The 13536-nt window shown below is 37.6% G+C and overlaps 1 protein-coding gene across 1 annotated transcript in view; it reads left to right on the top strand.

The window, feature by feature from the left end:
- The window catches only part of SEMA3C (semaphorin 3C), a 179290-nt gene that overhangs the window by 129107 nt on the left and 36647 nt on the right, over positions 1-13536 (top strand). Inside the window, exon 12 of the mRNA XM_050785237.1 lies at positions 3140-3362. Within this exon, the coding sequence (XP_050641194.1) occupies positions 3140-3362 (223 nt within the window). The remainder of the gene's footprint in view (positions 1-3139; positions 3363-13536) is intronic.

The raw sequence follows: 13536 nt of genomic DNA, 5'->3' as shown, positions 1-13536 counted from the left end.
TAAGTTTGAACATGTACTAGGAGACACTTATTTCTAGGTGATAAATTCATGCGAGGATTAAAAAAAGTCTTGTGGGGAATATTTTAATGAATGCAAAGTAACGTCTTTGATTCGATTTGCTTAGATTACCTCTTTAATAACTATGGTTTTGAACAACCTTGACATAATTGTTAACCTGGATTTCAGTTACCTTTAAGGAAAAGCCAGAGACTAGGCACTGATAACTTAATAAGCTTATCTCACATCAAACTGTACTAACTAGAAATTATGTAAATTGTTTAGTAATGTATGCTAACTTTGATTTTTCCAGAACTTAGAAACGGGAATGCTTGCAAATACTTAAGGAGACATATCAGTTTAGCAAGCCATAATTAGTGGTGTTTTATGAAGATCTGGAACTATTTAAATTACCCATGCATTGCTCTTTCCATGTTTTCATGCAGTGAGCAATGTAGTTCCCTTTTTCCACTTTGTGTGAAGATTGAGGCTAGAAAACACCCATAATTCTGTATTTTGCAGAAGTATGGAACACATTCATCAGCTTAGAACAGCCTCAAATTAAAACTTTTGTCCTCATTTTGGTCTTCATTGTGAGCAGTTTATAAACGTGTATTTAAATATAATACGTTTTAAAAAATAAAAGCGTGAACTCCAGATGAAAGTCTAGTTAATGGAATAAAGAATGAGAGGTTTCATTTTATTACTTGTCTCATTACTGCTACTCTTTTAAGTCATTTAATTGCTCCTTGTGCCTTTCTACAAAAAGAGAACTATATTTATCAGATCTGTAAAAAGTTCTAGTCTAGTAATGTTAACTGGTCAAAGTTAGTCTAAATATTGCACTCATGATGATGCAATCTAAATGAGTGAGATGATATTAGTAATCGGCTGAGATCTAGCTGCACATGGAGGTCTGCTTGGCAGCATTGGCCCGAAGGCACTAATACTGTTGGACAGCTGTTGCAAGGATTTAACCTGGAGATTGTCATATTTTGTTTGGCCCCCCACGTTGCTGTTCTTTTTTTACTGAATCAACATTAAACACTTGGCAGATTTTACATAAAACTCCACATTCTGTCTTCTGCTGAGGTCTGGAAGCACGAGGATTTTATTCCTGCTTAGAAGCAGTCAGCTGGATAAGTGTTCATTACCATCTTTGGATAACACATAACTCCCCAGTTTGTCACAGTCCCCATTGCATCTTGCTATTTATGTCTGATGCTGTGCCTGTTGCTATTGAACAGGCAGCTTGCTTTGTTACTTTCCTTTTACCACATACCTCTCTAAAGAAGAAAAATGAAAAATAACACAATAGTGCTGTGTGTTTCAAGAAAACTATAACATAGTGTTTTTGTTTCTGGAAGTAGAGATATCAACAGGAATTTAATATTGACAGGTATTTAATAACATTAGTAATAATGTTGTATGTGTTAAAATATTATACCCAATGGTTTTTCTCATGTAGCTTAACACTCAGATCCAATTAGTGAGTTTGAGTTCTGGCCTCAGCAGTTCCCAGCCTACCCTTAAGTTTGGCCTTAGGTACCCTACGAATGGAATCTTCTCCTCAGAGGCCCTTGTCAGGTTCTCTTTCCAGAACTGCTGACGCTGTTCAGCAGTCCTTTCTCCAGATCTCATTCTTGTTTTCTGCCTGCCCCTTTGGACTTAATGCTCTGAAACTTTTCCCTCCTGGCCAGAATTGAGGCCCCTGTTTCATACAGACCCTGCACCAAAATTGCAGGCCAGATACAATGAATGATATAATGCATTCATTCAGCTACTCTGGTGATTATCTACTAACCAGCTCTGTTAAAGTCTGATGGCAAAACAATAACAAAATAGACCCAGTTACAGTCAGCACAAGCTTGCAATAAAGACGCAAGCAACTGATATATAGTATACTGTTAGTTAAAATAGGGCTGTGAAGAAAAATGGCAGGCCAAGGAGACAAAGTAGAGATGGAGAAGGGGAGATACTTTTATATGTCATCACTTTCAAGAAGCAACTTTTGAACTGAGAACTGAATGAGGTAACAGAAAACGACATGGGGTGTTCTGAAGAGGAGTATGCTGGGCAGGGAACAGCAGGTGCCGAGATCCTGGAGGGAAGGTATGCTTGAGGCTCAGGAGCAGCAAGACCTATAGTAGGAGGGGCAGGCTCAGGCCAGATCATGCAGAAGCTTGTAGGCTGTTCTAAGCTGCTGGTATTTTATTCTAAGGATAATGAATGGGATCTTTGATAGAGGGGAGTTACCAGATTTAATTTAACACATCCAGTCTAAGCTATCTTCTTTCTTCTTCTTTTCTTCTTCTCTCCTCCCCTTCTCCCTCCTCCTCCTCCTTTCCTCCTCCTCCTCCTTTTTTTCTTCTTCTTCCTTTTTTTATGGAGATGGGGTCTCACTTTGTTGCCCAGACTAGAGTACAGTGTTGCCATCACAGTTCACAGCAGCCTCAAATTCCTGGGCTCAAGTGATCCTCCTGCCTCAGTTTCCCAAGGAGTTGGGATCACAGGCATGCACAACCACACCTAGCTAATTTTTAACTTTTTCCCCAGAGATGGAATTTTGCTGTGTTGTCCAGTCTGGTCTTGAACTCCTGGCTTCAACATCCTCTCATTTCAGCCTCCCAAAGTGCTAAGATTACAGGCCTGAGCCACCTAAGCCCCTAAGTCCCAATTTCTAAGCTCTCTCTTTTGGGAGGGCAGATCAGATGAAATAAAACTTACATGTCAGAGTTTGACTGAATTTAATGATAATATGACTTACTTTAAGAAGTAGCAGCATTAGATTGTGTCCACTAGTTTTTGTTTTCCTAACAATATGGTGTCTGGCACAAAATAAGAAATAGAAAAATGGTGAGTGAGAAGGGTGAAGAGTTATCTCATATACAAGATGGCATCAGCTCTTCTCTGAAAACAGAATAACATACAAGGACTTAGCCTAATTCAAAGTTAATACACACAGTATTAATCATCTACAGATAGTAAAACATAGTCATGCTATTTCTTTTCACCTCCATAGGTAGCAGATATGCTTAAAACAACTGGAGCTACTAAGTGATTTCAAAAGTAGAGAGTTTTTGTTATTACTAGAACAAGGCAACTATTTTATTAACTTGGTTCTTTAAAACTTTCTTTCTAGTGTCCAGGAGGAGCATTTACACCCAATATGCGAACCACCAAGGAGTTCCCAGATGATGTTGTCACTTTTATTCGGAACCATCCTCTCATGTACAATTCCATCTACCCAATCCACAAAAGGCCTTTGATTGTTCGTATTGGCACTGACTACAAGTATACAAAGATAGCTGTGGATCGAGTGAATGCTGCTGATGGGAGATACCACGTCCTGTTTCTCGGAACAGGTAAATATTTGAGCCCAACATGTGCTTTAATATGTAGTAAAAGTATGTATTAAATATAGGTAGTAGGTAAGGGCCATGATACTGAAACTAGAAAAACTCCAATAATTACTTCTGTCTAGCCCTTAGTGAGATATTTAATCTCTTTTTGCCTCAGTTTCCATGTCTGTAAAATGAAGCTAGTAAATAAACTATAGAGTTCTTGTGAGGAATATATATATATATATTTAATATATAATACATATAATATATGTAGGTAGGGCTATATGATTTTCTTGGCAATTTGTCATTACAAGATATTTGTATGATTTCTCTGCTGCACTTTCCACCTGAACTGGAAATGAACCAGCCTTGTGAAAAACTTCTACTTGTCCCGATGGGAAAAAAAAAAAAAAAGCAATGATTAAGTACTAGAATTGCATCCAGACATAACCGAAGCTGGTTTATCCCTTATTTAATAAGCCATGTAGTTAAGTGTTCCTTTCAACAGAAACAGATTCTGTGACTTCTTAATCAGTACCTGAAGCCATTTTCTAAGGATAATGATAATGACAGATAGCATGTTCAATACAACATTTGGAAGTGAATGTGACTCAAATATAGACAGGTTTTTTGAAAATATTGATGGCAGTCTTAACACATCTACAAATTCCATCAATTTACTTTGATAGAAGTTGAATGAAAATGTGCTTGTTTATAGACCCACACGATAAGGAATAACTAGCATTGTATGTTACAGAGCAGTGGTTCTCAAAGTGTGGTCCCTGGACCAGCAATATCAGTGTCACTGAGAACTTGTTGGAAATACAAATTCTGAGGTGCTTCCTCCAAAATTCTAGGGATGAAACCCACTCATCTGTGCTTTCCCAAGCCCTCTAAGTAATTCTGATGCACACAAAAGTTAGGAACCACTCCTCACGTCTTTCACACCCTGGCTGTTGGTCAGGCAGTAATTTAAAATCTATTTCAAACATCCCTAACTACCTTACAGGAACTGATGAAATCTCTTCACTTACAATAACACTCCTTACAATAACATCTTATTGTAATCTTAGAACTACTTTATGAAATTAGGTAGTTTATTAGGAAATAGACCACACGTCTGTAAAAGTCATTATAAAATATGGCAGTGGTGGAATATGTGTTCTGGATGAAGGGATAAATTGCACTCATACTTCGATCAGTTTAAGATGTGGATACTTTTTCTTGGCTAAATAAAATTTCCAAAGTGTGCTAAGATAAGGATTTTATTTTATCCTTTTTTTATTCTTAAAAATCCCATATCTGAATGTTTCATTTTCATGTAATTTCAGCTTTACTGGACTGAGACTGAGAATCTTCTAAAATGTACTACTACATTGGTTATCCTTTTTGGCATCCTTGGTTGGCATCCTTTCCCACAGTTGGACATATCTGAGTTTTCACTAGTCCTCTCTTTGCTTGCCTGACAGCTGAGGAATAATCCTTCCTTCCCAGAATAACTGTTCCTCACTCTGCTCTCAATTTGTATCTCATCCTACCATCTCCAGGATTTTTGTTATCAATTATATTCTTACTCACTTGATTCTTCCATTTCATCCTCCACTGAATCCTCAACTTAGAAGCCTTGCCAGGTTATGAAATTAGATATCTGTCTTCACCCACTGCCACCTCTGCTGTTTTGCAGATTTTGCCAAGGTCTTGCATGGTCTCATGATAAGAAAAATACAGGCTTTTAACCACTGAAATACCTCTGTCTCCTATTTGCATCAGTTGGCGTTGGAGAATCTCACTTTACCTATTGCTCCACTCATGTGTCAGAGGATTCTCCTCTCTTCCTAGTGGTTCCGTCTTAGCTGGCTTCCTCCTGCCCATGAATGTGGGTATTCCTTGAGGTTCTGTCTGTGGTCCCCCCCATTTTTTTTTTTTTTTGAGATGAAGTCTTGCTCTGTCGCCCAGGCTGGAGTGCAGTGGCGCGATCTCTGCTCACTGCAACCTCTGCGTCCCAGGATCAAGATATTATCCTGCCTCAGCCTCCCAAGTTGCTGGGATTACAAGTGCGTGCCACCATGCCCAGCTAATTTTTGTATTTTTAGTAGAGACGGGGTTTCACCATGTTGGCCAGGATGGTCTTGACCTCTTGACCTCGTGATCCGCCCACCTTAGCCTCCCAAAGTGCTGGGATTACAGGCATGAACCACCGCACCTGGCCTTATAGTCCCCTTTTTTAAGATACTCCATGCCCATCTCATTCATTCACTTGGCTTCAATTATCCATTCTGTGCAAACAAATCCCAAATGTATATCGTTATTCCTTACCATTTCCTATGCTCAGTGTTTTCATGTACAGTTGACTGTTAGATAACACACATTGTATAACCCATTAACATTTCAAACATCATGCTTCAAACTCAATTTATCCTGTTTGAAAATTCTCCACCCAGCAATTAATCCAATCTCCCATATTTGTATTCATTACTGAACATTTCTCTCAAAGTTCTATCTCTCTTTGCTATATAATTTCTTTTCTAGGCACGTCACAGTACCTGATAAGCTGAATAAATATTTGTCAAGATAAATTGAAAATCATAACTATGTCCATTGTTACTCATGTAATATGAATTCATAAATGTGACTGTAAAAGCTAATCTTCATTCGCATATAAGCTTTGTTCTCTACAGATACAGCCTTCATGTCAGTGACTACAAAGATTTGCTTTTAGCCTTAGCTCAATCATTCAACGTAGAGTTCGTGTTAGCAGTTTTCTTTTTCCTGAGGCTGTGTGGTAATTTGGAATATTACCTCTCCATAATGTCTCATATTACCCAGAAAAGATGACTGGCTTTTTTTCTTGTGAGGCCTGCCTTAAAGGTGGACTTAGATGCCACAACTAAGTTGTTGTTGTTGTTTTTTCATGAAAATCTACATGAAATAATTATATTTTCTACATAAAAGATGTAGATTTCATGGGTGGAATTTTAAGCCATTATGAACTGTTCAGCAGTGTTTATTCATAGAAGACAGTAAGAAGCATACTTTTGCACAAATTCTTTGGCTTTTCTTACCACATAAGCTTCTGGCACCATTTCATAGAATTTTTATTTTGGTATTTAAACACTTGTGTCATTTTCAAAAACAATATTTAGGCATATGTTTTTAATTGTAGTGGAAGCTGCACTGATGATTGCTTACAAAGCCACAGGAGTCTCTTGAGGATCCCATCCTAATAGGAAAGTGTGTGCTGTGGCAATGCCCCAGCATCTTACTGAAGACATGGTAGCGCCCTTAGCCACTGGACTTTACTGTCATTACAGGCTGCATTATAATTTTTAAACAATGATTTCAATTTATCTGAGTCTCTAACAACCAGTATATTGGTATAAAATATTTACTGCGGTCGGGCGCAGTGGCTCACGCCTGTAATCCCAGCACTTTGGGAGGCCGAGGCCGGCGGATCACCTGAGGTCGGGAGTTTGAGAGCAGCCTGACCAACGTGGAGAAACCCCGCCTCTACTAAAAATACAAAATTAGCCGGGTGTGGTGGCGCATGCCTGGAATCCCAGCTACTAGGGAGGCTGAGGCCGGAGAATCGCTTGAACCTGAGAGGTGGAGGTTGTGGTGAGCGAAGATCGTGCCATTGCACTCCAGCCTCGGCAACAAGAGCAAAACTCCATCTAAAACAACAACAACAACAACAACAACAACAACAAAAAAACTACTGCTCAAGTAGTTCTTGGTTTGCTGGTGAAATTTCTCCCAAAGAGAGTTCTCTCTTCTTGTTTGTAACTAAAAGAGACAAAATAGCGTTTTTGGGGGAGAATCACAGGTCATTGTCCCAGGATTTCCCAGCATTATATATCTAACTGTCTTGGGAAGGATATAACATTTCTAGGGTGTTTCCAGGTCCCCTAGTGTCAGACAACCCTTCAGCTGTTATAAACGAATAATGATGCTCCAGTTATTGGCACAGTGAAGCAAGTTTCTCTTTTGTCTTTTTTTCTGTATCATCAAGGAAAATTCAGGGGAATTCAATGAAGACATTATTTGTCAAAGAAGATGCCATAGGGGAAACTTATGTGACAGTTCATTGGAATGCAAATAGGATTCCATGTAATGATATTCACTTTGAATATTATGAATGATTTTGTAGCTTACAGAATCTCCATGGTAGATGTGTGAGCTCTGTGCCTGGTAACTGTTACAGTTAGCCCGGTACCATTATCATGTACAACTCTGACTGAATTTGAGATACTGACCTTCTACTTCATCAAACTGCATCGGATTATTTTTTGTGTTGCCAGATATCAAGCAAAATTAATTAATTAATTAATTAATTTAGAAAGAAAAGAAAAAATGGAGGAAGGAAGGGAAAGAGGAAGGAAGGAAGGAAGGAAAAGTGAGCTTTGTCCTCTGACCTTTTATTTCTTACGGTTTTCATTATTGCTATCTAGTCTATGGGTTGGCAAACTGTTAATATAACCTGTGGCCCAAATCTAGCCCACTGTATGTTCTGTATGGTACATACACTAATAATGTTGTTTTGCATTTTTAAGTGGTTGAAAAAATAAAAAGCAGAATATCTCATGAGCAGTGAAGATTGTATGATTTTTAGATTTCAATGTCCACAGAGAAAGTTTTATTAAAATACAGGCATACCCATTCATTTACATTTCATCTGTGGCTGCTTTTGTACTACAGCAGCAGAGCTGATTAGTTGCTACAGAGACCCTGTAGCCAGCCAAGCCGGAAATATATATATATATATATAGGCCTTTTATAGAAAAAGTTTGCTTGTTACTGTTTTGGTTGATCATTGTAAATTTTTTAAAAATTAATACTTCTTCAAGAAGCTATTTTCTAATATGTAGATACAATAAAGTAATTCATAATGTTACCCAAAATTAATGTTTCTTCTTTTATCCTGGGTAAAGAAAAAAGGCTGCTACTTTGTTAAAATTTAAACTGGAAACTATATTTATTTATTTTCCCACCCATTCCTGATACTACTGTCTATAAAAAAAAAAATCACAGGTTGAAAACATGTATTTTAAAATCAGCACTTCCTTTTATTCTGTAGTATTAGGGCTATAGGTGTTTTTATGTTCTTTACCTCTCTCTCTCTCTCTCTTTTTTTTTTTTTAATCTTGAGGAAGGGCTATAAAACAGCAGGCAAGGGTTCTCATAGGATTAACATTTCTATTTTAACTTTGCCACCTACTGCTTGCATCCAGGCCGTTTGTTCAAAGCAGACTGTGTTACACAGTCAAGAGATTTTTGCTGGTTTTCCTTTTGCTTCTGGAGTTATGAAAATATTTAAGTGTCTGGGTCAGGTTCAGAGACATTCTGTAAAATTTATATTTTTAGCACTATACATGAATCAGAATGACGTGTGGTTTTTGATGAAAGAGTGAGAGTATTCTTATGAATGGGTGTTAGAGGTTTAGGATAATTTAATGCTATTATGATTTTTTAATGTAGGGTCAATACATGTGGTGTTCTGCTAACATTCTTACATAGTGTATACTGTCTCATGCTTCTTATTAGCTTCCGTTTAACTGGAGGAGTACTAAGTTGGAATATTAGTTCCAGGAAGTCCTCTGAAAGTGTGGAGTTTTGAAGTGTGTGTCACATATTTGAATAAAGCTTTAAAATGCTTGCCTTGTAGCATTAGAGGATAACTGCCTTCATAGTAACTAACCAGTTCTGGCAGTTGCATCTCTTGGAATGGCACACTTAATGAACTGCAGAGCCAGGAATTTTGATTTTTAAAGAACTCCTTAAAATACCCCATGTAAAATTTGATAGCTGGAGCAGTGCATGTGAGTTCAGAAGCGATGACTGTCAGCTGGAAGTTGTGCGTGAATGTCACTCTGAGGATGATGTCTAGATGTCTCTTTTGCTTTGGCGTGAGGAAAAATCCCTTTGTAAGTTACTGATTTTTAATAACATTGTGGGTCACTGCTTTCCAAAGCAGAACGTGGAAACCTCTGAGAGTTTACCATAGATTCTACAGGGATTTTCACAGCAGGAAATACTAATGGAGCAGAGTAGAACGATGGCTGAATTGATGGGAGATAGGTGATAAGTCACGGTGTCATGACTACTTGATCATGTGGAAGAGTAGCAAAGAGGGGTATGTGAAGAGAGAGGGGAAGAAAGGAACATAGCCCTGAGTGAATGCTAATCTAGAGGCAAATGTTGTCATTTACATTTTACTTTAAAAAGAGAACTTATTAGAAATAAAAATAGGGCTCATTGCTGAAAAAATTTGTTTCAAAAAGCAGAATTATTTTTCTTTAAGCTCCTCTTCGGACACCTGTTATTTTAAGGACAGTTTAAAATCTCATATAATGATAGTATAAAGAATATATACATATAATGTGTTATATATATGTTATATATAATAATTGGTTCTAGTCTGCTCAAATTACCCATTTATTTAGTATTCTGACTTAGGCAAATATATATTTACAGATTCCTAAAATATTTTATTACTATTATAATGATGCTAATTAAATTTATTTGCAGTGCTTATCTTTTTCCAGGAATGCTAAATAAATTATCTCATCCAACCCTTATAAATATCATATGAAGAATTGTAAGAATGTAGGTGCCATGGAGGGCAGGGATATGGGTTTCATTGATTGATTGATGCATCCTTAGTACCTAGACTAGTGCCTCACTCACAGTAGCCACTCAATAGATATTATTTGAATGAATGAGTTGCATTTATTATTTGTCATTGTTTTCGGGAAGAATCACAGATAAGATCAAAAAGATAGTAGTTAATATGTAATACAACCAAAATATAAACCCATGCCATCTGATTTCATATATTGAACATTTATTCTCTTCACATTTTTACCTCATTTACCATAACTACTTTACATTTTTTCCTTAAATGAAGTTCATTTCATTTATATTTTTTCATTTTACTATGAATTAAATGTTTCATCCACATATATCATGATGATATCCCTGATGTGTTGACATGCAACATTAGCATTGACATTGCTTTGTTTGAATGATACCACTCATTTTAACCCATCCATATGTTGTTGCCAAGTCTTACATGTGAACAAGATTCATCTTGCAAGATGACAGAGAAGACTTGGATGAACTGCACCTTGGAACAGACTGAATTTTTGTGTGAATTAACCTATGTGCTCGAATTTAACCTATGAATTTGATATGTTTATGTCAATTACATTATGGCTAGGAAGAAAGGAGATAAAACTTTGGGGCAAGAGGGGAAGATGTGAAAAGGGAGTAGAACTTTACCTTCATTTTTGATGTATCACTAAATTTTTGCCCATTTACAATTTGTGTTAAAATGGGACTCATATCTATATTCAAAATGTCTTACACGCTCACCAAAACACCCATCAAACTCTTTGGCATGTTTTTGTTTCCTTAATTAAAATGGATTCTGCATATATTTGGAGAGTTTAGAATATCATGCAAGGACCTAGTGGCTCTCAGCAGGAGGACAGAGGGCAGTGACTCGCTCTGCACCGCTGGCTCATTTACTACTGAATCCCTGATGTTTCTCTAGATGACTTGAAAACAATTACAGTCACACCTCATCCCTGGGTGTTGCCCCTATTTAACCCTCTAGTGATATGAATGTAAGAAAAATGTTCTAGCCTGAAGACATTAAATGATGCAGTCTATTGTCTGTGTGTCAGGAATAAATGGCCACACTAAGTTTTTGTTCTTGATGTGCTGCCAAGTTTCCCTGAGGCAGACTTGGCAGGCTTTGTCCCGAGGAGAAGAATTCACAGCCTGCTGCTCAGTCAGGCCAGGCCTTCCCTATGTGAGTATCCATAGGAAGGCTATAGCTGCCAGTTGTGGTGGTTTTTGCAGAAAGCTGATTTTAAATTTTTTTATTTAACTTGGAAAAGTTCAAATTCTAGAAAATAGAAGGAAATGTTTCATTTTAGAATGTGAAATGTAGTATAAGTTGGAATGAAAAGATCTGAAAACAGAGTTTCTGAGGAAGTCTGTGGTATTTAAGAGTCGTATGTGTTACAATGAGTTGCATTCTTATTCTTCTCTTCCACTAATGGGGCGGGCAGAATAATGCCTCTGTCCCAAAAGATCTCTATGTCCTAATCTCTGGAACTGGGGACATGTTATCTTACTTGTGAAAAGGAACTTGCAGATATGTTTAATGTTACAGACTTTGAGATGGGGAGATTTTCCTGAATTGCTTGGGTGTGCCTATTCTAATCACATGAGTCCTTAAAAAGCAGAGCTTACCTGGCCATTGTTAGAGATGTCATAGTGGAAGAAGTGTCAGAGAAACGTGACTTAGCTGGCTTTTGAGATGGAGGAATGAGACCATATGCCAAGGAATGCAGGTGGTCTCTAGAAGCTGGAAAAAGCAAGGAAGTATATTCATTGTCCCTAAAGCATCCAGAAAGGAACCCTCTCAAAACCTTTTGTTAGTGCAGTGAGACCTGTGATGGCGTTCTAGTTTACAGAACTCTAAGATAATAAATTTGTGTTGTTTTTGAGACAGGGTCTCACTCTGCGGCCCAGGCCGGAGTGCAGTTATGTGATCTCAGCTCACTGCAATCTCCGTACCCCGGGCTCAGGTGATCCTCCCAACTCAGCCTCCCGAGTATCTGGTACTATAGGCGCACACCACCGCACCTGGCTAATTTTTCTCTTATTAGTAGAGATGGGGTTTCTCCATGTTGCCCAGGCTGATCTTGAATTCCTGGGCTCCCAAAGCCATTTGCCCGCCTCGGCCTCCCAAAGTGCTGGGATTACAGGCATGAGCCACTGCGCCCGGCCTTCAATGTGTGTTTTTAAGACACTAAATTGGTAGTAATTTGCTCATGACAGCAATAGAAGCTTAAGACAACTAACTTTTGAGTTATAACTTAATCTATGCTTCTTTTAATAATTTTTAAAATAAAGATTAATCAATTCTGATGTTTTAAAACTCTGGAAATGTCCTTAATGATTTATGCAAAAAGATAACATGTTATGTTCTTGAGCTTTTCTCTACCAGTATAGAATAACATAGTAATATATCACAAAGATGTCATTTATTCAGTCATTAGAATTTATTGAGATTATTGCATTCCAGGACTTAGAAAAATGGCAACATCATTTTCCTTTAAGAATGTCTTGACTCAGTGGAGGAGACAATTTAATCCAATTCAATAAATATTTATTTTGCATGGGAGTATTTGAGATAGTGTTCTACTGCCTGATACGTATTTGAGATAGTGTTCTATTGCTGTATAACAAATTACCACAAAATTTGTGGCTTAAGGCTACATACATTTATTATCTTACAGCTCCCAAGGATGATTGCTTAGCTAGCCTCTCTGATCACGGTCTCACAACAAAATTTAGCCAGGCCACAATTGTTTTTTAAAGTTCAAGGTCCTCTTCCAAACTCACCTGGTTTTTGGCAAAATTCACTTCCTTACTTTTGCAGAAGTAAGGTCCTTAGCTCCTTGAGGCCACCCACAGGTTTTTGCACATAGATCTCCTCATTGGCTTTTTAAAATGTGGTTGTTTGCTTCTTCAAGGGTAGTAGAGTCTCTCACTTCAGTCTGCTGAGATGGGGTCTCATATAATCATAATCTTGATATTGACATACCATCACTTTTATATTTTTCTGTTGCTTAAAAGCAAGTCACATGTTCCACCTGCACTCAAGAGGAGGAGTTATACAGGAGCATGCCTCATTGAGGGTCACCTTAGAGTGTGTCAGCCGTGACCCATACACGTTTTTAGGTAGATCATTTTTACAGTGTTGTAGAGGATACATTAAAGACAGATGAAAGAAAATAAGACTCTTTATAGGTTATAGGTAAGAAATGATGAGAGCCTAAATTAAGACAGGCGTTAGAAATGACATTATCTGGTCTAAAAAGTATTTGGGAGAAAGAAAGGACCTGATGATAAAAAATTGATTTGTGACTTGATTCATAGATTTATGACTTGGCAAATGGTGGAAAGAAATACCATTGACTGATCAAGGTAAGAGAGAATCAGCAATCAGATTTGGAGAGTGATGAACTCATTTTTGTTAATAAATGGCACACTTACCTCCTTCTTTGACCTACTGTGCATAAGAGTCTAAATTGATCACTTCAATTACATTATTTCATTAAAACCCCACAGCAACCCAATAAAAATCATTATCCCCATTTTACAGTTGTGTAAATTGAGG

The sequence above is a fragment of the Macaca thibetana genome, chromosome 3 (assembly GCF_024542745.1).
Source record: "Macaca thibetana thibetana isolate TM-01 chromosome 3, ASM2454274v1, whole genome shotgun sequence".
Lineage (NCBI taxonomy): Eukaryota > Metazoa > Chordata > Mammalia > Primates > Cercopithecidae > Macaca > Macaca thibetana.
Note: the sequence above shows the minus strand (reverse complement) of the source record. Positions and strands in the feature narration are given on the sequence as shown.